This window comes from Anopheles gambiae, chromosome 3, assembly GCF_943734735.2.
Source record: "Anopheles gambiae chromosome 3, idAnoGambNW_F1_1, whole genome shotgun sequence".
NCBI classification, from domain to species: Eukaryota; Metazoa; Arthropoda; class Insecta; order Diptera; family Culicidae; genus Anopheles; species Anopheles gambiae.
Window position 1 is genome coordinate 10,824,399 of NC_064602.1, and position 25,024 is coordinate 10,849,422.

Genomic DNA, 25,024 nt, shown 5'->3' on the forward strand with positions numbered 1-25,024 from the left:
GAGGGCGACCGGAAAAAGATGGAAACCTGTTTGGTCAAATGCACATCCAAATCGAAACCGACGCATATAAATTCGGCCCGAACCGCGTTAGAAGCATTATTCGGTGATCTACGATCGGTCCAGCACGACAGCCAGCAAGCAACAATGAAGGTAGGGAGTAGTGTGATCCAGTGGGTCTGCCACCCTCGCATTAAAACAAACATTCTTGTGTGATCTTCCCTTCGTACAGAGCTTCATCGCCGTTCTGGCTTTTGCGCTGCTTGCGTCCGTCTGCGGCAGTCCGCTGTTCCACAGCCACTCGTCGCACGGTAGATCCCACCGCTATTATCCAGTGGCGGTGCGGGAGGTCGTGAAGGTACCGGAAGTGCACGTCCAGAAGGTGGTCCACCAGGTGCCCGTGTACGTGCCGGTAGTACGGCCGGTAGTGCACCATGTTCCGGTAGTCCATCATGTTCCGGTAGTACAGCAGGTGCCGGTGGTGCAGCACGTCGTTCCCGCTCCCGCTCCCGTTACGACGGAGCGTCCCGTAGACGTTGAGGTCGGTGGTGGAGTGGTTGTGGCCGCCAATCCAGGGGCTGTACATGTAGTCAAAACCAAACCAGCCAAAGTTTCGGTGTAAAGAAATCGTTTATTTAACGCACTGAACGTAATGCAACACTGTCACTCCACAATGCACGCAGTTCATCATCGGCAGGGCCCCAATCCTGTGCTTTGAGTTGGGTTTTAAAACGCTGAAAAAGAAATAAAATGAAGACCAGGAATTGAAATACTGAAAAAAAGAAGATATAATTTCACACTACCTTTGTCAATGAACCCTTCGTGTGAAGGAGCTTGTAAGACGCAAACACTGGAATGCAAAGTATCGACACCAAGCAGCTGGCCCACCCGACTCCAATAGCCCACCGTGGATACGAAAAGCCATTGTACGATACCTCAGTGTTGTACACAATCGTTGTAGTGAAAATAAACTAAAGAAAACGCTGTTTTATACAAACACATCCCGTAGAATTGTTCCATCGCACACCTACAGTCAGCACGATCGGTGTGATGTACTTCCATGAAACTATCCAAAACCGTTCCACCTTGCGATCGATCATGAACTCGACGTCGCGCACGAACTGCTCACACCCGTAGATCCAACCGACGGTAATAACCTCAACGATACAAACCAGTATCACCGAAATGGACCCCGAATACCAGTCGAGCAGCTGCACCAAGTACATTCCACCCTGGCAAACGGCCCAAGACAAGAACGATTTTGTCGCTGTACATTGTTTTTGAACCTTTAGATGGCGCTTACCTGTGTCACGCAAGCGATAGAGAGCAGGAAAAGAAGAAAACAAGTTCCGGCCGTTACCTGGAGCTTCATTGGGCGTAACCTCGGTAACACGTCCATCACCGACGAAACGATCGCTTCGATTTGAACGAACTGCAATTCGAATTAATAGCATTCAAACGTTGAAATTCCATCTCATACTAAACCATTCACCTCTCACCATACTGTCAACGCCGAGGAAAAATAGCATACTGAAGAACAGACAGGCCCACAGCGGTGACAGCGGAAGCATACTGATCGCTTCCGGGTACGTGATGAACGCCAATCCCGGACCGCCAGTGGCAGCCGACGCTACGGGAAGACCTGTTTGATCTGTGAAGAGATCGTACACCGAATGTCACACCCTCCATTTCGTTGCCCATCTACTACTACTCGAAGCAGATACTTACGTGAAAAGTATCCTAGCACAGAGAACACCACAAACCCGGCCAGTATGCTCGTACCACAGTTAACGATCGGTATGACGATCGAGTCGAGTTTGGTGTTGTTTTTGAACTGATTATAGCTCGCCATATTCAAAATGCCACCCCAGCCCGGTCCAAGGGAGTAGAAAATCTGGATCGCTGCATCGGCCCAAACGCGCAGATTCAGCAGCTGGCTCCACTGGGGCATTATGTAGAACTTGATGCCCTCCAGCGCACCGGGAAGCGTGATACCGCGCACAAGTAACACCGCCAGGATCGCGAACGGAAAGGTGGCAGTACAGTAAACGACCTTACCGACCGATTGCACCCCTTTGGCGATGCAACCGAATATCACTATCCAGGCGATGACGTCACACAGCAACAGGGGCCACACGATGCCGCCCATCTGTTCGATACCTTCCGATATGTGGAGGATTTCGTTGCTGCAAACAACCACAAGAAAGAGCCCTTGATGCTCCAGAAGCGATTCAACCACTTCCAATACTTACTGGAAAAACTCATCCGCCGGTGTACGGTAACGATCACCGATCGCCATTGCACTGTTGTTCAGAAACAACTCCACATGCTGATCGCCACGCAGCTCCAAACATCGAGGTGTGTTCCACGCATTGCCACAGCTCTCCCACGGCAGCTGTGCTTGCAGCGATCGCCACAGGAACAGCAGAGGATACGAAATGATCGCAATATAGTACGCGTTACAGATTAAGTTGAGCACAACGATCGCAATACCGGCGCCCTTTAGTAGTGGCACAATTTTGAACACCGTTATGCATCCCGTTCCACTAAACTGACCCAGGCATGTTTCCAGAAAGAACAACGGTATGCCACACAGCACTAGCATCAGCAGGTAGGGTACGAGAAAGGCACCACCACCGTTCCGATAGCACAGGTACGGGAAGCGCCACACATTCCCCAGCCCGATCGCATACCCAATGCACGACAGAATAAACTCCGTTTTCGATGCCCAATGACCTCGCTTCGCGGTTGGCGTCGTGATCGTTGTTGCGGTCGTCATATCGCTCCACCAGCGCGGGCAAACACTTCCAGCCAACTGTCCCGAGATCAGCTCTGATCGAGTTGCAGGGCCGTCCCGCAAGATCCATTATCTCCATTATCCATTATCCGGCTATAGCAATGCTTATCACTGGCAGGCACATCTCAATCAACACTGATCATCTTCAATTTACGTGAATTCTACGCTAAAGACGTTTGGGTCTTCCGCGTCTTCTCACATCGCGAGTGGATAGAGATGCTACACATTGTTTGCTTCACCGAGATTTACCCAACGGTATGGTCTGCAAAATTAGATAATGCTTTGGACTTGACGATCCAACCATGCTGGCAATTCACAAGCACCCCAAAATGATACAACTCCCTTGCTATTAAGCACTTCACACACTCTCCTTCGAACTTTACTGCCAAACTTGCAGCGACAAATTGGCCACACGCAAAAAAATGCGCGAACACTTTACCCATTTTTTATACCACTCAGTTCTCAAGCCGGCCGAACGCGATCGATTACAAGTGGAATTAATTTTTTTCACACCCAAAAGGTCAGCTGCCGCTTATCGTTTGCATCGCATTAATGTCTTTCAAGGTTAGCTACACTGGACAGTAACGCACCGGGCCGAAGCGACTTCCTCAACCGTATGGAAAGAAAAAGTGGTCGATATGGAATGCGAAATGGCAATAATAATTACGATATTCGCACTACAGGATTTCCACGAAATTCTTGCGTATTTAGGAAAAAAGCTCATTCAATTTGCTTATAATTCGGCCATAAAGTTTCCATTCACAGCCCGATTAGTCATCGGAAGTGTAGACGGCAACACACCCCGCTTTGCTGGTGGTACACCATACCGCCCAATGACCTGTATCTATTCGATAACCTATTTCCCGTCAATGCTATTTATTGCATATTAATACGCAGAATTAACACAAACGCACAAACGCAGCAACGGTACGGTGCAATCGGAGGGTCCGGGGAAGGGTGGTCCACCGTCTGATAGATCCGAATATAAAACCAACCCTTCGGTACGGACACTACAGCAGTGCACTCTTCACTACACACGATCACGCACATTTCATCCAGGGCAGCAAAACTTCACCGCCGAAACCGTCTCACTATGCATCCAAGCACCTCTTCTACGTCGTCTGCAACTACAGCAGCTGCAGCAGCTCCTGGCACGAAATGTACTCCCATCACTGCGGACGATTCGATCGTGATCAGTGGCATTGCGGGGAAGTATCCGCGCTCGGACAGTGTGGAACATTTTGCCGACAATCTGTACAATAAGGTACATTTACACTGCTGCCTAATTTGAGTGGAGTTGAGTGAGAAAAGTGAACCTGCGTGAGTGTGCTAATCTTGCTGTTTTGTGTGCTTTTCCTATTGAACTAACAAGGTGGATCTGGTGGACGATAAGGAAGATCGCTGGCGACATCTGTACGCGGGTATTCCGAAGCGTCTCGGCAAGCTGAACAAGCTCGGCAAGTTCGATGCGGAGTTCTTCGGCAGTGGCTTCCAGGAAACGCACACGATGGATCCGCAGCAGCGTTTGCTGCTTGAGCACTGCTACGAGGCGCTGCTCGATGCGGGCCTTCATCCGGACGATATACGCGGTACGCGCACGGGCGTGTTTGTCGGCGTGTCGATTGCGGAGACGGAGATCTACTGGACGTACAAGAAGACGAAGTCGCCGTACAACCGATCCATACTGGGGTGAGCTCAAACCATTACGAGCAATTTTCAACTGTATTCAACCAAGCAACTGCAATTTATTCTCTCTCCCTCCCTCAACGACAGATTTGTCCGAAGCATGCTAGCGACGAAGATTGCATACGCCTTGGATCTGAAGGGACCCTCGATGGCGGTCGATACGGCGTGCAGCAGCTCCATGTACGCTCTCGATTGGGCCTGCAAAGCCATCCGTCAAGGGCAGTGTGATGCCGCCATTGTTGCCGGAACCAATCTGACACTGCATCCGTACATTACGCTTCAGTTCGCACTGCTCGGCGTACTGGCTGCCGATGGGTACTGTCGACCGTTCGATAAGAATGCGTCCGGATATTCCCGTTCGGAGGCCAACGCAGTAATCTTACTCCAGAAGGCGAAGGATGCAAAGCGTATCTACGCTCACGTGGTCAATACGAAAACCAACTGCGATGGGTACAAGCTCGAGGGCATCACTTTCCCATCGAACAAGATCCAGAAGCAGCTGCTCGATGAGCTCTACTCCGAGGTGCCCTATGACCCGAAAGACATCAGCTACGTGGAAGCGCACAGCACCGGCACCGTAGTTGGTGATCCGGAAGAGTGTGACGCTATCGAGAAGGTGTTCTGTCCGGACCGAACCGAACCACTGCTGGTCGGTTCGGTCAAGTCGAACATTGGCCATTCGGAGGCGGCTGCCGGGATCTGCTCCGTCACAAAGTGTGTCATTGCGATGCAGAACCGTATCATTCCGCCGAACATTAACTACACCGAGCCCCGTACCGATGTGCCCTCGCTGCTGAACGGAAAGCTGAAGGTGGTAGACCAATGCACTCCGCTTGGAGGACCGCTGGTTGCGGTCAATTCGTTCGGCTTCGGAGGAGCAAACGCTCATGCACTGCTGCACAACTGCACCAAGCAAAAGATCAACGGTGGCTACCCAAAGGATGGGTTGCCCAGGCTGGTGGTTTGGAGCGGACGTACGATCGAAGCGGTCGATCATTTTCTCGACAGTTTGAAGGGAAAAAGCTACGATGCTGAGTTTTACGCACTGACGCATAACATTCAGCGCAGCGAAATACCGAAAATGACCACCAAAGGGTACGCGATTTTCGGTGGCCGTCAGGACGGGACTGCTGAGCTGCTGTACAAAGCGGCATCGAACAAGATCCCGAAGAAGTACAAGTTGCCTCCGGTAACGCTTGCATTCGGACAGCTAGAAGGCAACTGGAAGGCAACCGTACAGGCATTCAATCAGTTCCCGGAGTTTGCCAACGGTATCGCGGAATGTCTGCAAGCCATCAAGGACTGTGGATTCGATGCGTTCGATCAGACGATGCAAGCGAACGATCCCATTCAGCACATCCTGTGGACGTTCATGGCCCAGGTAGGAGTGTACCGCTTGTTGACTGCGTCTGGTGTAACGATCGATCAGTACGCTGGCTACGCTGTGGGACAGATCACGTGCGCTTATCTGGATGGAGTGCTCTCGCTGCACGATGCATTGCGTGTGGCTTACGCCCACGGATATATCATTCGTGCGCATCATACTGAAAAGAGCGCCAATTATGGTAGCGGTGTTTCGTCCAACAAACAGCTTACCGTGAAACTGGCGACAGCGCTGAAGCCTCTGCGCCTGCAAGCCGCCACACCCAAGTGGTTCAACCCATGTCAGCTGAAAACGTTCGAAATGTATGATCCGAAGGTGATGACGACACTGTTCCATACGCTAGGAGCGAATGAAGCTATTGTGTTGCAGCCGTTGAACGCGTCAAAAGATGTCCTCATGCACTTCCTCAAATCCCTTGGCGAGTAAGTTATCCTCCTTATTCCATGTATTTACCCATAACTGCTTTAAACATGACCGGATCTCTATCTTTTCAGAGTGTTCCTTAAAGGTCATCCAGTCAATCTGCTGCCGGTCTACCCGACGATCCAGTTTCCTGTCTCGCAGGGCACAGGCATGATCTCGTCACTGCTCGAGTGGGACCATTCGGCCGATTGGCACGTCACCAACTTCCGCACGACTCGTATGGTCGATCAAAGCACCTCCGAGTACACGATTTCCCTGTCCGAGCAGGACTACATCAGCGGGCACTGCATCGATGGGCGAATCCTTATACCGGCCACGGGATATCTGTTCTACGTGTGGGATTCCTTCTCCGGCAGGATGGGCATCATACCCGAGGAGATGCCGGTCGAGTTTTCGGACATCGAGTTTCTGCGTGCGACGACCCTGGTCGGAGATCAGCAGGTGACGCTCACCGTGGATCTGAACGAAGTGACCGGTAGCTTCGAGGTCAGCGAAGGAACGGCTCTCGTGGTGAAGGGACGCATTCAGGCGCTTACTAACTACACGCCACCGGAGACTAAGCACAGGCAGAGCGATGCTGTAATGATGCCTTCGAAAGATTTCTACAAGGAGCTGCGACTGCGTGGCTACCACTATGGTGGATACTTCAAGTCTGTCATGGAGTCGCGTACCGATGGATCGTACGCCAAAATCGAATGGAAGTACAACTGGACCGCACTGCTCGATTGCATTCTGCAGGTGGCGATCATAGCCGTGGACTCACGATCGCTTGTAATACCTACACGCATTGAGTCGATCAAAATTGATCCCATTCAGCATAAGCTAACGGATCAAGCAACGGGCAATGAGGTCCCCAGCTACAATGTGTGTTTCGATCCCGACCTTAACCTGCTGCAGTGTGGAGCGATAGAGATTCGTGGCCTTAATGCCAGTACCATCGCTAGACGCCTGCCACCCGGTGTTCCTGTGCTTGAGAGCTACAAGTTCCATCCCTACTATCCGCAGCACACGATGGCACCATCGTCGGCTGTTTCCACGATTGTACAGACAATTCTCGAGAACCAGGCCACAATCTTCTTCACTGTTACGGAGATTCACTCCAAAACTAAGGATCCGATCATTTCCCTCTTTGGAGATGCTATCGGTGACCTGCCGTTGGTGAAGGCACACCTTACACTGCTCTCCACTGCAAAGCCTGAGCCTATTCCTAATGTCACGATCTCCGAGGATAAGCTCATGAAGCAAAGAAATGTGCTCCTGCTCATCTGTGAGAACCTCTTCGCTGATGATGAGTTCATCTCTGACGCTATCAACTGTCTTTCCGATCAAGGCTTCATACTGCTGCGCGAGTCTCCAGAATACCGTCTTCAAGACGGCCATCGACGACTTCAACTTGTGAGTACAATGTCGATCGAAGGTGAGACTTTCCTGCTGCTGCAGCAAAAGAAGTCCGCCATGAACACTTCAGTCGATGCACACGTCATCAAGGTATGCTCCAATGATACCACACACAATTGGCTGCTGGAGTTGAAGCAGGAAGTCAAGACCAAGCCAGTTATTCTCTACGCTCAGAATGATCGTTCCTCAGGCATCATTGGACTGGTGAACTGCATTCGAAAAGAGCCCAACATTCAAACCGTTTCCTGTTTCTTCATTGATGATCCCACCGCTCCTGCGTTCGATGCTTCCAACCCGTTCTACAAAGAACAGATTGAGCTCGGACTTGCGATCAACGTTTATCGCGAAGGTCAATGGGGATCTTATCGCCATTTCAAGCTGCAGGAAGAGCCGCGTTACGAGCCCGCTACCAAACATTGTTTTGCCAATTGTGTCAAGCCTGGTGATCTTTCCTCGTTCACATGGATGGTTGGTCCACTGAGCGAGCAGCCGCCCTCTAGTCCGCTGGCCAGAGTTGTGTACAGCTCACTGAACTTCAAAGACGTTATGATTGCTACCGGCAGGCTTACGGTTGAAACATTCTGCACTGATCGACTGCAACAAGAGTGCATTCTTGGGTTTGAGTATTCTGGAGTCACCACCACCGGTAAACGTGTCATGGGAATTATTGGAGCCGGATCAATGGCCACGATCGTCGAAACCGATCCCATCTTTACCTTGGACGTTCCCGATAACATCTCGTTGGAGCAAGCGGCCACTATTCCCACGGTGTACACTACTGTGTACGCCTCTTTCTTCGTTTGTGCACAAATTCGCAAGGGAAACTCTATTCTCATACACGCTGGTACGGGAGGTGTTGGTTTGGCCGCTATCCGTGTTTGTCTAGCTTACGGACTGGAGGTCTTCACTACCGTCAGTACCAAGGAGAAGCGTGACTTCCTGTTGAGCTACTTCCCCGACCTTAACCCCAACAATATCGGAAACTCCAGAGACATCTCCTTCGAAACGCTCATCAAAGAGCGTACCAATGGACGCGGTGTCGACTTTGTCCTCAACTCTTTGTCCGAGGAAAAGCTGCAAGCTTCTATCCGTTGTCTGGCCAGAGGAGGACACTTCCTCGAGATTGGAAAGTATGACATGATGAAGGACTCCAAGATAGCGATGACGTTCTTCCAGAGAGGAATCACTTTCACTGCTGTGCTGGTTGATCTACTGTTCCAAGAAAAACGCGATCTCTTGGTGGAGTTACACAAGCTCATCATGAAGGATCTGGCCAAGGGTATCATACAACCGCTACCTACTACCGTCTTCCAGGCTCATGAGATCGAGCAAGCATTCCGTTATCTTGCGACGGCCAAGCATATTGGAAAGGTTGTCCTGAAGATTCGGGATAACGAAGATGATCTTGCATCTGTTCCGATATCTTACCTCCCGCGAGTCTATTGTAATCCCGAGCAAACCTTCGTCATTGCTGGTGGTCTTGGTGGGTTCGGACTCGAGCTAGCCGATTGGCTTATCATTCGAGGCTGCCGTAAGCTTCTTCTTAGCTCCAGCAGAGGAATTACCAAACCCTACCAGCAGTACCGTATCAAGTAAGTACTTTGGCTCGTTATATTCCACATCACACTTCATCACCTTATCTTCCCATAGCACATGGCGTACGTATGGAGTTCAAGTGACCGTCTCCACTGAGGACATTTCTACCTACGACGGCTGTCGTCGTCTTCTTCAACAAGCCATCCAAATGGGACCCATCGCTGGTATCTTCAACCTGGCCGTACAACTGCGGGATGCCATCATCGAAAACCAGTCCGTGGATAAGTTTGCCGAGTGTTTGGCCCCCAAAGCCACAGCTACACATCATCTCGACGCTCTCAGCCGGGAGCTCTGCCCCATGCTGAAGCATTTCGTCGTCTTCTCCAGCGTCTCATGTGGACGTGGAAATGCTGGCCAATCCAACTACGGCATGGCCAACTCCATCATGGAGCGAATCATTGAGCATCGTGTCGTTCATGGGCTGCCCGGAAAGGCCATCCAGTGGGGAGCCATCGGTGAGGTCGGTATCGTGGCTGACATGCAGGAAGACAAAATCGACATGGAAATCGGTGGAACGCTGCAGCAGCGCCTATCGTCCTGCATCCAGGTGCTGGATCAGCTGCTCACTACCTCCGAGCCCATTGTGGCCAGCATGGTCGTGGCCGAGAAGCGTAGCTCTAGCGGTGGTGCTAAAAACATCGTCGAGGCCGTCATGAACATCATGAACATTCGCGACATGAAGTCGGTCTCGGTTGAAAGCACGCTTGCTGACATCGGTATGGACTCGCTGATGGCCGTCGAAATCAGACAAGTTCTTGAGCGTGATTTCGACATCATCCTGACGCCTCAGGATCTCCGCACACTCACCTTCTCCAAGCTGCAGAAGCTGGCCGATGCAAAGACCGAGAGTGAGACTGCTGAGGCTACTACTCAACAGCTGCAGCTTCAAGACCTGCTAGCCAGCTTCGGTGATGAGACCGCAAGTCATCACACTGTCTTGCGATTGCCCTCCAAGTGTAACGATCTCGAGTACGATCGTCCAGTGCTGATCATACCGGGCATTGAAAGCGTTTCCAGTCCAGCCTGGACGAAGATCGCCTCCGAGATCAATGCTCCCACCTTCGTGCTGCAGACCTTTGCCAAGGGATCCGACGAGCAGACTATTCCCGGCATTGTCGACAGCGTATTCGAGGAGATGTTTGAGACGGTATTTGCCAAGGCGGAACAGTTCTTGGTCATTGGATATTCATTCGGCGCCCTGTTGGCGCTCGAGGTCGTGAAGCGTCTGGAGGCACGACCACTTCGCGGTAAGCTGATGCTCATCGATGGCTCGCCGCTTTACCTTCAGCGCTTCGCTAGCCATCATTTATCGGGCTTTGACGATGAGCACCTGCAAATGGCCATCCTCACGCTGGTGCTTCGCTTTTCATTGCCTTCTGTGTCGAACGAAATTCTAAGCAGCATTATGGGTGAAGCCACATACGAGAATCGTGTCACCAAAATGCTGGACATCGGCCGAGAGTCGAACCCGTTCTCGGAAGAATACACGCGCAAGATGATGCGAGTGCTGTTGTTCCGGCTGAAAGCGGCCATGAACATGAGCACGGAGGTGAAGGAGAAACTAGCATCTCCCCTGGTGCTGGTACGCTCCGGAACAATTGGTGACATCGAGGAAGACTACGGGCTGACCGAGTTTACCAGCTCGTCTATGATTGTCAAGATCATCGACGGTACGCATCAGACCATGCTCGCGAACATGGAGCTGCTTGAAATTATCAATAAGGACACTCTGTGAGAACGATCATATTTTTAAAAACACCTATTTATCAACTTCTACTAGTGAGTGAATAAAGTGAAGCATTAAAAATGGCACAACACTTGGTTTAAACATTGACCTATTTGACCGAATCGGTTTAATTAGTTACTAATTGCTTCCGCAACGAATATATCCACTGCGCAAACCCCTATTTTACTAAAGGAGATTGAACTGCATTTCCGTTCATTGACTTTGAAAACCCTTTAAACCTGCTTTAATGATCTTTGTTTTGGATGAATTCATTAAATTTGATGGCGTTGTAGGAAATCGGTTCGCGTAGTAAGGTGAAGAAGTCGCCTTTCCACCTTTCTCGTGCAGAATAATTTGCACATTCATTAGCACTGCACGATCGCTAGAAGCGAAAAATAATACTAATTGCAGCGATTGGCAGACACTAAACTCCTTCAGTGGGGCACATTATGCAAAACACAATTGAAATGCTTTGTGCAAACCATATAAAATCAATTCACTGAACCCGTCCAGCTCACCAGTGTACGTTTGCCTTTCACCATGAAGACTGTTACGAACTGTTCGGAGCCAATCGATTCGGAGAACTCGATCGTCATTTCGGGTATATCGGGAAAATATCCACGGTCGGACAATGTCCAGGAGTTTGCCAACAACCTTTACAGCAAGGTTTCGTCGTATCTGTTACCTGTGCTCATGGTAGTCGTATCAATCTCATCTTGATTGCGCCATTCTCCCGCTCTGTTACAGGTTGATCTTGTCGATGACAAGGAAGAACGCTGGCGCCATACCCATCCCGACATACCGAAGCGGCTCGGCAAGCTGAACCATCTTGAGAAGTTCGATGCAGATTTTTTTGGCTATAGTCCCAAGGAGGCGCACACGATGGATCCCCAGCATCGGTTACTGCTGGAGCACTGCTATGAGGCTGTGATGGATGCGGGGCTTCATCTCGATGATTTGCGGGGATCGAAAACGGGTGTGTTCATTGGGATTTCCATGTCGGAAACGGAAACCTACTGGACGTACAAGAAAACTCAGATGCCTTACCGGAGAGTAATGCTGGGGTTAGTATCTCCAGGTCGATCAATGTGCTCTTCGTATCTTTAACACTATTAAACACATTATACAGCTTTACAAGGAGTATGACTGCACTGAAGATTGCATACGCCTTGGATCTGAAGGGACCCGCTATGACGGTGGATACAGCGTGCAGCAGCTCCATGTACGCTCTCGATTGGGCCTGCAAAGCCATCCGTCAAGGGCAGTGTGATGCCGCCATTGTAGCCGGAACCAATCTGACACTGCATCCGTACATTACGCTTCAGTTCGCACTGCTTGGTGTGCTGGCAGCCGATGGGTACTGTCGACCGTTCGATAAGAATGCGTCCGGATATTCCCGTTCGGAGGCCAACGCAGTGATCTTACTCCAGAAGGCCAAGGATGCAAAGCGTATCTACGCTCACGTGGTCAATACGAAAACCAACTGCGATGGGTACAAGCTCGAGGGCATCACTTTCCCTTCGAACAAGATCCAGAAGCAGCTGCTCGATGAGCTCTACTCCGAGGTGCCCTATGATCCGAAAGACATCAGCTACGTGGAAGCGCACAGCACCGGCACCGTAGTCGGTGATCCGGAGGAGTGTGACGCGATCGATAAAGTGTTCTGTCCAAACAGAACTAGCCCACTGCTGGTCGGTTCGGTCAAGTCTAATATTGGCCATTCGGAACCGGCTGCTGGACTTTGCTCCCTTACCAAATGCATCATTGCGATGCAAACGGGCCTCATCCCGCCTAACATTCACTACACCGAACCGCGCAAAGACGTACCGTCGCTGCTGAACGGCCACCTCAAGGTAGTTGATGAAGCAACGCCACTCGGTGGTCCGCTAGTGGCGGTCAATTCGTTCGGCTTCGGAGGTGCCAATGCACACGCACTGCTGCACGCTCACACCAGAAAGAAGGATCACAATATTCGCCCACATGGTGATCTTCCTCGGCTGGTCGTTTGGAGTGGACGTACGATCGAGGCGGTAGATCAGTTTCTCGAAGGTATCGCCAAACATAGCTTCGACCCAGAGCTGTACGCCTTAACGCATAACATCCAGCGGAAGGAGCTTGCCAAAATGACCAGCCGTGGGTATGCTGTGCTCGCACGTGGCGGCGATGGTTCTACTACGATTCTTCAAAAGAACATCTCCAAAGCGAACAAAACGCTACCCCCGTTTGCGATCGTTTTCGGACAGATGGATTATGAATGGCAAGCGACGCTGCAGGCGTTTAAGAAGTTTCCACTGTTCAAGGCGTCGGTCGAACAATGTCTTGCTCTACTGAAGGAGCCCGAGTACGATTGCATCTTTAGCAAGGATAATTACGCTACAATACTGCAGCGTGCCGTCTGGACGCTGATCATACAGATCGGTGTGTACCAGATGCTGAAGTCGATCGGCGTTAAGGTGGACCAGTACGGTGGGTACTCGATCGGGCAGATCACTTGTGCGTACATCGACGGTGTGCTGTCGCTTGCCGATGCCATCCGTGTAGCATTTACGCATGGTGTGTTGCTCAGTTCGTATCAAAACCCGGAGACGGTTAACTATCGCGACATTATTACAAACAAGGAGCTTAACAGCAAGCTCACCTCCATACTGGAATCGTTTCTCTTTGCCAAAGCGACGGATAGGTGGAAGACAGCCACATCGGTACTGTCGTTCCGCATCTACGATCCTAAAAGTGCCACACAGATGTTCAACAGGATCGACAGTAATGCGATTGTGTTGCAGCCACTTCCTTCTATTCAATCTACCGATAGTCTTGTGAACAGCTTCCTAGCTTCCATTGGACGGTAAGCATTGGTTTTGGTGGTTTCGTCTTTGCCATCTACTCTTCTCTTCTTTCATTTCAGTGCCTTCATCCATGGGCAACACTGTCAGCTGTTGGATCTATACCCGAAGGTAACGTTCCCGGTGTCACTGGAAACTCCAATGATCGGTCCGCTTATTCGCTGGAATCACTCCGTCGACTGGCATGTGGCGAATTTTCAAACGAAAAAGATGGTTGATCAAGGCTCCAATAAGCACAGTGTGACGCTCGCCGAGCAGGAGTACATTGCCGGGCATTGTATCGATGGGAGGGTGCTGATCCCTGCCACTGAGTATCTGTACCTGGTGTGGGATTCCTTCACGAGCAAAACCGGAACCATCCCGAATGAAGTGGCCGTACAGTTTACGGAGGTTGAATTTCTACGCGCGACTACCATTGCCCCTGGACAGGTGATTACACTGTTCGTTGAGATTAATGACATCAGTGGACACTTTGAAGTGTCCGAAGGCTCAACGCTGGTCGTTAAGGGTTGCATTCAACGGCTGGACCACTTCCAGCGGCAACCGATTGAGCAACGCAACCAACCAGCCATTACACTGCCGACTCAAGACTTTTACAAGGAGCTACGACTAAGGGGGTACCACTATGGAGGATTCTTTAAGTCCGTCATGGAGTCGGCTGCCGATGGATCGCACGCTAAAATTGAATGGAAAGGAAACTGGACGGCTTTGTTGGACTGTATGCTTCAAGTGGCGATCATTGCAGTAGATACTCGTTCACTCATGATTCCTACCCGTATTGAGTCGATCAAAATTGATCCTGTACGGCAAAAAATGTCGCAGCAAGTAAACGAACAGGGTGTCCCGCACTATGGTGTGTGCTTTGATCCGGATCTGAATCTGTTGCAAAGCAGCGGCATTGAGATTCGTGGCCTTAATGCAAGTACCATCGCTAGACGCCTGCCACCCGGTGTGCCTGTGCTTGAGAGCTACAAGTTCCATCCCTACTTTTCACAACAACTTTTACAACCTGCTCAAGCAGCTTCTATCGTTTTGCAAACGATCCTCGATAATCAGACGACTTTGGTATGTAGTGTTACGGAGATTCACTCCAAAACTAGGGATCCGATCATTTCCCTCTTCGGAGATGCTATTGGTGACCTGCCGTTGGTGAAGGCACACCTTACACTGCTCTCCACTGCAAAGCCTGAGCCCATTCCTAATGTCACGATCTCCGAGGATAAGCTCATGAAGCAAAGAAATGTGCTCCTGCTCATCTGTGAGAACCTCTTCGCTGATGATGAGTTCATTTCTGACGCTATCAACTGCCTTTCCGATCAAGGCTTCATACTGCTGCGCGAGTCTCCAGAATACCGTCTTCAAGACGGCCATCGACGACTTCAACTTGTGAGTACAATGTCGATCGAAGGTGAGACTTTCCTGCTGCTGCAGCAAAAGAAGTCCGCCATGAACACTTCAGTCGATGCTCACGTCATCAAGGTATGCTCCAATGATACCACACACAATTGGCTGCTGGAGTTGAAGCAGGAAGTCAAGACCAAGCCAATTATTCTCTACGCTCAGAATGATCCTTCGTCGGGCATCATTGGACTGGTGAACTGCATTCGAAAAGAGCCCAACATTCAAACCGTTTCCTGTTTCTTCATTGATGATCCCAGCGCTCCTGCGTTCGATGCATCCAACCCGTTCTACAAAGAACAGATTGAGCTTGGACTTGCAATCAACGTTTATCGCAAAGGCCAATGGGGATCTTATCGCCATTTCAAGCTGCAGGAAGAGCCGCGTTACGAGCCCTCTACCAAACATTGCTTTGCCAATTGTGTCAAGCCTGGTGATCTTTCTTCATTTACATGGATGGTTGGTCCACTGAACGAGCAGTCGCCCTCTAGTCCGCTGGCCAGAGTTGTGTACAGTTCTTTGAACTTCAAAGACGTTATGCTTGCTACCGGCAGGCTTACAGTGGAGACTTCTTTCACTAACAGATTGCAACAAGAGTGCGTGCTCGGTTTTGAATATTCTGGAGTCACCACCACCGGTAAGCGGGTCATGGGCATGATACCTGCTGGATCGATGGCCACGATGATTGAAACTGATCGACATTTCACACTGGACGTTCCCGATCACATTTCTTTGGAACAAGCGGCCACTATTCCCACAGTCTATGCTACGGTGTACGCCTCATTCTTCATTTGCTCTCACATCCGTAAGGGAAACTCTATTCTCATACACGCTGGTACGGGAGGTGTTGGTTTGGCCGCCATTCGTGTTTGTCTAGCTTACGGACTGGAGGTCTTCACTACCGTCAGTACCAAGGAGAAGCGTGACTTCCTGCTGAGCTACTTCCCCGACCTTAACCCCAACAATATCGGAAACTCCAGAGACATCTCCTTTGAAACGCTCATCAAAGAGCGTACCAATGGACGCGGTGTCGACTTTGTCCTCAACTCTTTGTCCGAGGAAAAGCTGCAAGCTTCTATCCGTTGTCTGGCCAGAGGAGGACACTTCCTCGAGATTGGAAAGTATGACATGATGAAGGACTCCAAGCTAGCAATGACGTTCTTCCAGAGAGGAATCACTTTCTCTGCTGTGCTGGTTGATCTACTGTTCCAAGAAAAACGCGATCTCTTGTTGGAATTACACAAGCTCATCATGAAGGATCTGGCGAAGGGTATCATACTACCGCTACCTACTACCGTCTTCCAGGCTCATGAGATCGAGCAAGCATTCCGTTATCTTGCGACGGCCAAGCATATTGGAAAGGTTGTCCTGAAGATTCGGGATAACGAAGATGATCTTGCATCTGTTCCGATATCTTACCTCCCGCGAGTCTATTGTAATCCCGAGCAAACCTTCGTCATTGCTGGTGGTCTTGGTGGGTTCGGACTCGAGCTATCCGATTGGCTTATCATTCGAGGCTGTCGTAAGCTACTTCTAAGCTCCAGCAGAGGAATTACCAAACCCTACCAGCAGTACCGTATCAAGTAAGTACTTTGGCTCGTTATATTCCACATCACACTTCATCACCTTATCTTCCCATAGCACATGGCGTACGTATGGAGTTCAAGTGACCATCTCCACTGAGGACATTTCTACCTACGACGGCTGTCGTCGTCTTCTTCAACAAGCTATCCAAATGGGACCCATCGCTGGTATCTTCAATCTGGCCGTACAACTACGGGATGCCATCATCGAAAACCAGTCCGTGGATAAGTTTGCCGAGTGTTTGGCCCCCAAAGCCACCGCTACACATCATCTCGACGCTCTCAGCCGTGAGCTCTGTCCCATGCTGAAGCATTTCGTCGTCTTCTCCAGCGTCTCATGTGGACGTGGAAATGCTGGCCAATCCAACTACGGCATGGCCAACTCCATCATGGAGCGAATCATTGAGCATCGTGTCGTTCATGGGCTGCCCGGAAAGGCCATCCAGTGGGGAGCCATCGGTGAGGTCGGTATCGTGGCTGACATGCAGGAAGACAAGATCGACATGGAGATCGGTGGAACGCTGCAGCAGCGCCTATCCTCTTGCATTCAGGTGCTGGATCAGCTGCTGACTACCTCCGAGCCCATTGTGGCCAGCATGGTCGTGGCCGAGAAGCGTAGCTCTAGCGGTGGTGCTAAAAACATCGTCGAGGCCGTCATGAACATCATGAACATTCGCGACATGAAGTCGGTCTCGGTTGAAAGCACGCTTGCTGACATCGGTATGGACTCGCTGATGGCCGTCGAAATCAGACAAGTTCTTGAGCGTGATTTTGACATCATCTTGACGCCTCAGGATCTCCGCACACTCACCTTCTCCAAGCTGCAGAAGCTGGCCGATGCAAAGACCGAGAGCGAGACTGCTGAGGCCACTACTCAACAGCTGCAGCTTCAAGACCTGCTAGCCAGCTTCGGTGATGAGACCGCCAGTCATCACACTGTCTTGCGATTGCCCTCCAAGTGTAACGATCTCGAGTACGATCGTCCAGTGCTGATCATACCGGGTATTGAAAGCGTTTCCAGTCCAGCCTGGACGAAGATCGCCTCCGAGATCAATGCTCCCACCTTCGTGCTGCAGACCTTTGCCAAGGGATCCGACGAACAGACTATTCCCGGTATTGTCGACAGCGTATTCGACGAGATGTTTGAGACGGTATTTGCCAAGGCGGAACAGTTCTTGGTCATTGGATATTCATTCGGCTCACTGTTGGCGCTCGAGGTCGTGAAGCGTCTGGAGGCACGATCACTTCGCGGAAAGCTGATGCTCATCGATGGCTCGCCGCTTTACCTTCAACGCTTCGCTAGCCATCATTTATCGGGCTTTGACGACGAGCATCTACAGATGCTTATCCTCACACTTGTGATCTCCTTCATTTTTCCCACTGCTACGCAGGACGTCATTAAACCGGTAATGGATCAGCCGACATACTCGGATAGAGTTGAGAAGCTGATGGCAGTAGCTCACGACTCAAATCCATTTTCCGACCAGTACGCACGCAAAATGATGCGCGTGCTGTTCTACCGGCTAAAAGTAGCCATGAACATGAGCACAGAAGTGAAGGAAAAAATCGAATCACCGCTCGTGCTGGTACGATCAGCAACGATCGTTGATGTTGAGGAAGATTATGGACTGAATGAGTTTACCGTTGCGTCGCTGATTGTGAAAATAATCGACGGCACGCATCAAACCATGCTCGCCAATCCGGAGCTGATCGAGATAATCAACAAGGACACCCTTTAACGGGTACCAGCTTCCGGTTATCCCCATGATTTCCCCCTGATTTACTTTACGTTGTTTTCTGCGCACATTTGTAGTCAAATTTTATAGGCAATCTTAGTCGGCATAAAACGGATGTGGAAAAGTAATTCTAATAAATGTTTTTTTTTTATAAATCGAACAATCATCAGTTTATCCTCGAATTGTGATACTAAGGAAACGAAATATGGATTAACTGCCAACATTTTGAAAATCTTACTATGTTTTATAAATCTTACTCGTTACATTGCTTACCGTATGCTACAATCTTCCTTGCCCCCGGTCAGGTACAGAGGGGCGCGTCTCCTATTTCTTAGTTTTGTTCATTAAACTATAGATCGCTTGCTGAATCTTTTCGTTTTCTTTCAGCTCTGCCTCAACCTGCGCGATGCGTGCCTCTCGTTCCTTGAGCTTTTCCCGCAAATCAGCCCCCTCCGTCTCGAGCGTTTCGATCGTACTGTCCCGCTGTACGAGCGTCTGCTCTAGCTGCTGGATCAGATCGGTGCGCTTGGAAATGTCACGTTCGCGCTCGCGTATCTTACACTCGTACTGCTTGCGCTCTGCCTCACGCTGTTCCGTCAGCCGTTGTCGGTCATCCTCGCCGAGCTTCAGCAGCTTACGGGCGTCATCCCGGTTTTTAGTCTAAAAAAACCCATTCAAGCGTATTAATATCACAGTACGCAGGGAGAAAGCACAGGCGCTTTTGGAAACTTACCATTGCGACCAGCTCTTGCTGCAGCCGCTTGTTTTCCTTCTCGTAGTTATCGTCGCGCGCACGCAAATGTTCGATCTCCTTTACCAGTGCGGCACACTTTTGACTCTTTTCGCCGTACTTTTTAATATACTCGGCCAGCTCTTGCTTCATCTGGCTCGTTTTCTTGTCGTACGTTGCGGCGGCCGACTTCATCTGCAATAGCTCACGCTCGAGGAGCCGATTTTCGTTTTCCAAGCTAGAAGAAAAGACAACCAAAAACATAAATACAATCAACACTTTTCCAGACATCCGATTAAGCACATCAAACTTACGCCGACTCCTTCAGCAAGAGCGGAAGACTTCGCTTTTGATTTTTGTCTATCTCCGCCATCAGCAGCTGATTCTGATGCATCAGCGTAGTGATCTGTGCCGTCGTCCCATCCAAACTACCTCTCAGATCGTTCATCAAGCTGGTCTGCATGTTGATCTTGTACGTGTAAAACTCCACCAGTTCCGACTTTTCCACATCGTTTATCAATCCCGCAGCCTTGGCGTCCTGCATCTGCACCACGGCCTGATCGATGCGTTCCTGCAAATCTCTGCTGAGCGCTCGTATGTAGCTGTACCCCGTCGGTGGTTGTATGTTGTGTACATTCCCAGGCACCGGTGCAAGCGGTACCCGACCCTGACCGGTCGCTGGCAAATTGCTTTTCAGCAAATCTATCATCTGTGCGACGTCTTGTTTAGGAAACTCGGACGATGCGGCCACTTGTAGCAAAGCTTCCAGCAGCTCCACATCACTGCCGCCAATTAACCCCTTCGCGATGAGAAACTGGATCGGCTTCTGTTTCAGCAAGTTGGTCAGTTTAGCGTACCAGTACGTTGGGCAGAGGTTTGCCAGCTCGTTAAACGTGTGCAGCGCCCACAGATACACCCGAACCGGCCCGTCGGCCAGTGAATAGTCGAAGGTGGCACGTTCCCACGTATGAGCCAGCACCGCACCGAACAGATGCTGATAGAACTGCTCCGCCACCTCGTTCATGGGATCGTCCACCGCATTTAACGTCTTTCCGATTGTAGTGAGCAGTTTCGCGAACGCAATTGCAAGCCGCTCATCGTCACAGTTGGTGATCATAGTCATCAGTGAAGCGAGCACGGTTTTACACTCTTCCGCGAACGCTGCATCCGTTGGGTTTTTCTCCAGTATCGTGCGCAGCAGATCGATCGCTTTCGCACAATCATCGCGCGCGTGATTGATCAGCTTGGCCGGACCAAACTCACAGATCTTTCTGTGCAGCTCCTTGTCGTCCGGTTTGAGCAGGACGATACATTCGAGTATTTCAAACAGCCCCTCGCTGGTCCGGTCCCTGCGCGGTTCCACCTTTTGCTTTGTCTTTTTCTTCCGCCCCTCTGCCTCACCGGCGGGAGAATCAGTTCGCGTTTGCCAATACTTTTCCATCTCTTGCAGAAACTCCTTCAGATCGCGCTGAAAGTACTCGTCCGTTACCGCTGCCTTGGCCGGTTCGGCTTCGCGCGTCCCACTGAGCGTGCGAACGGAGCGCAAAAAGTCGACCACGTGCCGCAAGCTGAAGCTATTCTTCGTGGCCAGCATTAGCCGTACCTCCTCGAAGCTCATCCGCAGCAGATAGTGCAAATCGATCTCCTTGATGTAGTCGTTCTGCTCGAGTATGATGTACATTTTCCATGCGAGCAGGTCAAACTTTTTAATCTGCTTGCAGAAGGCGGAAACGTTCGTGTTTCTCGTCAGCACAAACGTGGTCGAGAGGTCCCGGTGGCAAAGGTTCACCAGGATGGAGAGGGCCAGCTGGGCCACCTCACAGCGTCCCTTCTTTTCGTGGTTTTGTTCGATCAAGGTGAGCAGCTTCTGGATTAAGCGTTCGATAAACATTTCCTGCCCATCGATGGACGCTCCGTAGGACAGATGGTGCAGCAGGGAAAGCACACGCTTCTGCTGGTCCGACGAGTGCACTTCCAGCAGCAGCATTGAAACGACCGGCAGGAACCGGAACTTGTCCACCAGAGCGATGCGAGTTTCGTCATCGCTCACGGCTACCTCCAGCACCGCCACTACCGACCAGAGTAGGTTCGTCTTCTTCATACTGTAGCTGAGGAGTTTGTGCAGATTGACGAAAAAAATGTTGCACTCGTACACGGACACATCGAAGGTTTTGCTTTCGGCACTCGAGGCAGCCAGTTGCTGGGAAGAAAGTGGAAGATGTTAAAGCACCGTTTGCATTCCACTTAGCAAGCACGCGAATCTTACCTCCAAGCACCGATTAACGAGCGTTTCGTTGCCATACGTACTGCTGATGAAGTACGATTGTATGTGGCTGTTGAATTCCACAATGTACGACATTTCGGACGAGCGTCCCGGACTCATCGTGAAATGTAAATGCTAGAAGAAACGAGCCTACCGCGGTCAAATCCTTGCACTATCGTTCCGATATGTAGATGGGATTGTTGAAACAGATTTTTACACAAATTATTAATCGAAAAAAGTAAAGAAATAAAACTAAAACACGGCACACAAGCGCAAACAACAAACAAAACGTTACGGCGGGTTTGATTTCAACTATGACAACCCGAAGCTGTCAACCCGGACTGTACGAACGCACGGATAATCGAGAAAGCTGCTCAACAAACGGCGCGTGTACACGTCGTGCACTTTTTTGTGATGAAATTCATTGCGGAAATTATATTGTAAGACAATGTTATTTTTATATGTTGAATTTATCTACGAGAATTAGTTGATTGGTTAGTTAGTTTTTGGTTGGTGTTGTGTTTTACATTACAGATCGCAAGAAAAAGTAGAAAAATATGGTTTAATTTAATTTAATGAGTCTCGGATCCCATCCTAACCACCAAAAATCACAGTAAATTGCATGTGGTTTAGTTCAAATAACTCTGCTTATTTTAATTAATCGATGTCTTGAGTGAAATTTTTAATTTAAAATATTTTATTTTTCAACATCTGCATGTACGTTTACTGTAGCAAACTTTCGAAATTCAACGATATCCGAACATAGCACGCGTTTGTTCGGTTTGCGCTCGTACGCCTTCGGGCGTTTGCAAGTAGAGATGGGTGTGCGTTGAGCGAGAATCGCAAACATTTCACTTTGGTTAAGCTTTCACACGACAAAAATGCTACGCTTTCATATCTTATAGTATTGTGAGATAAACAGTACAAAAATTCAATTTAAATACCCCATTTTTTACATTATTTCTCCTTCTGTAGAGTAAAATACTCCACCCAAAACAACACCACTATTCCCCATCGAAACGAGTCACCTACTATCGCTGCCGTGTACCAGCACCTTTAGCCCTAGCCAGTACAGCTGAGCGCACGAACGCGCGGGCCGAAAACGTTCGCTCGCCGCATTTCCATTTCGTCGCTGGAAAACGTTGGATTCAAGCGCGGCGCGTACCTCGCAAGGGCAAGTGCAATCGTTTGAACATTAGCCCTTCTCAACCGTTTTCTGCAAAAAATAGTTTAAGTGCCGTGTTTGTGTTAACTTTCCGTGAAACTTAAGCAGAACCAACGCTACCCAAAAAAGAAGCAAAATATTTAAAATATGAAAAAATGTAAAGAATGTGAACAAGTGTAACATGGAAAATACAAAAAGTGGGTTTAAGCTGAAATTAAAACTAAAAAAATATATTTCGATAATTTTAACGTAATAAAGCACAGAAAAGCAAGTAAAAAGGGGAAGTAAAGAAATAAAAAAAATGAAAGATTCAAAATAAACAACGAAACAGAACAGTTGGAAAACACGTACAAAAAAAGTGAACCATTCAAACATTGTATCGGGTGTCAGTTCGGTTCCGGCTTTTCCCACCCCAGGATCGGCCAGTGTCCACAAACCCCTTTTTCCGTCAGCAGAAAGGGGAGTGCAAAATGCGTTCGTTCGGGTGTTGCACCAACCACCACCACTGCCATCACCATCACCACCCGACGATGCACTCTCGGTGCATCTGAGCGAGATGACACGAATGGCGCCACATCCCGCGAGCGCGTGTGTATATCCAGCGCGCGACCATACCTTTGGCGCGAAAATGTGCACCAGTGCGTGTGTGTGTGTGTGTGAGTGCGTAGGTGTGTAGACGGGCGCCACGAGAAAGAGTGTGTGTGTGATTCGCGCGCAACGTCCAAGTTTTAAGCAACTTTCGGCACCGCCGCTGGAAATCAAACGGAATCGGTTTTTAAACAACTTCAGAAGAGGGCCTGCGATCGCGACCCACTAAGCGGTGCCTCGCGGTTCCTTGCTCCCCGGGTTGTATGTGTGTGCGTTTTTTTGTTGTGTTGTGCTCCTTCTTCTTCGCGTCGACGCATTCGTTCGCGGTGTTTGTGTGCGTGTGTGCGAGAGTGCTCCGAAGTAGGAAAACGGACACGGACCACCGGGCTCGCCGGGTTCAGCGGGTTTCGGTCAGTCTGTCGCGAATTTATCCTCCGCACGGAAGGACGGCGCGCGAACTTGTTCGCGCTCTCGTACGACATCTCGAATTCCGAACGCACGAGAATGCAACAGTCTCACGGGGTTCTTTTGTGTTTTGTTTTCGGGAAAAGGCGTTGAAACTCACCTGTACATAACAGTGAATTTGTTTAGTGGAATTGATGTAAAATAAGGAGGGTTTTAAGTGAAGTGTACAATTGAAGAAGTGAAACAAAGAACAAGAAATTCTTTCAAATGCTATAAATGACCTAGTTGTTTGGAAATTCGGGCCGATTAAAGTATCTCCAAGTGTACAGTGTGTAAATTGAAGCAAGTTGTGCAATCCTAACATCCTTCCTATCAACATCCGGTTTCGCTCGGACCTAACCTAACACAGCCCACAACCATGGCCGTCGCAAGAAGTCGCAAGAAACGGTCCCCCTACTAACGTCCGCCCCATCACATCACCAACCCCGAACTTGCCTTCCTCCCCCCCACACATCACCATGCTGCTGTTCGAGTCGGTCCAGAACGGTGACCTCGACCAGGTCCGCCACCTGTTGGACGGCGGCGCGGACGTTAACGCCCGGGACGACAAGTTCTTCAACACCGCGCTCCATCGGGCGGTCTTTGCACGCCGCAACCGGCTCGAGCTGGTGGCACTGCTGATCGAGCGCGGAGCGGACTGTAACGCACTCAACAAGAAGCGCCTAACGGCGGCCGAGCTCGCCCTCGAGAACCGACTGCCCGAGGTGGCGAAACAGCTCGTCCTGTGCGAGACGGCCCACCTGGACGATCATCTCGCCTACTATCTGCTGATCAGGCGCGGCAACCTGCAGCTGTTCGAGTACCTGATCTCGATCAAGCGGCTGCGGTACGAGGACGAAATCTGCGTCATCGCCCGGGCGTACGGTGAGCTGCGGTTGCGAAACGTGCCGCTGAGCGAACCGATGGAGTCGTACCTGACCGAGATCCTGATCAACCACGACTACTGGCTGCGGAATCGGGTGCGGGGCGGATGGGCCGACGGGCGGCGCGAGACCCTGCGGCGGTTGGGCGCGATCGTGGAGAACGTGCAGGAGCTGACCGGCGGCTACGACAGCCACAATCTGACGGACGTGGACAGCCTGTTTCTGCTGCGGCTGTCCCACATACTGGAGAATCTGTTCTTCGTCCGGAACGCCTACAAGCAGCTGCCGCTGCACCACCTGGAATTCTGTATCGGTGAGTTAGAGCCTAGACTGGCATGTGTCCGTTCTTTTTGTTTCTTTCGTTTGCTGGAGGAGTTTCCTGGAGT

At 50.2% G+C, this 25,024-nt stretch overlaps 6 protein-coding genes across 6 annotated transcripts in view; 4 read left to right on the plus strand and 2 right to left on the minus strand.

Moving 5' to 3' along the window:
- Positions 1 to 64: 64 nt before the first annotated feature.
- LOC133394072 (uncharacterized) lies at positions 65 to 619 on the plus strand. Its single transcript, XM_061662538.1, has 3 exons — positions 65 to 150; positions 230 to 433; positions 470 to 619. Exons 1-3 carry the CDS (start codon positions 145 to 147, stop codon positions 617 to 619), a joined length of 360 nt encoding a protein of 119 aa, XP_061518522.1. The 5' UTR covers positions 65 to 144.
- LOC1277513 (sodium-dependent proline transporter) lies at positions 609 to 3,834 on the minus strand. The gene is made up of 7 exons (XM_061662516.1): positions 2,250 to 3,834; positions 1,726 to 2,183; positions 1,497 to 1,648; positions 1,301 to 1,429; positions 1,029 to 1,229; positions 801 to 968; positions 609 to 731 (listed from the first exon to the last, which is right to left on the minus strand). The coding sequence occupies exons 1-7, from the start codon at positions 2,774 to 2,776 to the stop codon at positions 633 to 635; spliced, it is 1,734 nt and encodes a 577-aa protein (XP_061518500.1). The 5' UTR covers positions 2,777 to 3,834; the 3' UTR covers positions 609 to 632.
- On the plus strand, positions 3,801 to 11,093 carry LOC1277512 (fatty acid synthase). The gene is made up of 5 exons (XM_061662514.1): positions 3,801 to 4,058; positions 4,167 to 4,483; positions 4,568 to 6,286; positions 6,359 to 9,277; positions 9,336 to 11,093. The coding sequence occupies exons 1-5, from the start codon at positions 3,888 to 3,890 to the stop codon at positions 11,014 to 11,016; spliced, it is 6,807 nt and encodes a 2,268-aa protein (XP_061518498.1). The 5' UTR covers positions 3,801 to 3,887; the 3' UTR covers positions 11,017 to 11,093.
- Positions 11,094 to 11,508: 415 nt separating this feature from the next.
- On the plus strand, positions 11,509 to 18,724 carry LOC133394060 (fatty acid synthase-like). Its single transcript, XM_061662515.1, has 5 exons — positions 11,509 to 11,673; positions 11,755 to 12,071; positions 12,137 to 13,849; positions 13,910 to 16,828; positions 16,887 to 18,724. Exons 1-5 carry the CDS (start codon positions 11,548 to 11,550, stop codon positions 18,565 to 18,567), a joined length of 6,756 nt encoding a protein of 2,251 aa, XP_061518499.1. The 5' UTR covers positions 11,509 to 11,547; the 3' UTR covers positions 18,568 to 18,724.
- Positions 18,725 to 18,787: 63 nt separating this feature from the next.
- On the minus strand, positions 18,788 to 21,895 carry LOC1277511 (uncharacterized). The gene is made up of 4 exons (XM_316978.5): positions 21,561 to 21,895; positions 19,609 to 21,494; positions 19,298 to 19,532; positions 18,788 to 19,224 (listed from the first exon to the last, which is right to left on the minus strand). Exons 1-4 carry the CDS (start codon positions 21,675 to 21,677, stop codon positions 18,889 to 18,891), a joined length of 2,574 nt encoding a protein of 857 aa, XP_316978.5. The 5' UTR covers positions 21,678 to 21,895; the 3' UTR covers positions 18,788 to 18,888.
- Positions 21,896 to 22,655: 760 nt separating this feature from the next.
- The window catches only part of LOC3291724 (uncharacterized), a 48,233-nt gene continuing 45,864 nt past the window's right edge, over positions 22,656 to 25,024 (plus strand). The window contains exon 1 of the mRNA XM_061657334.1: positions 22,656 to 24,951. Coding sequence (XP_061513318.1) covers positions 24,234 to 24,951 — 718 coding nt within the window. The 5' untranslated portion in view covers positions 22,656 to 24,233. The remainder of the gene's footprint in view (positions 24,952 to 25,024) is intronic.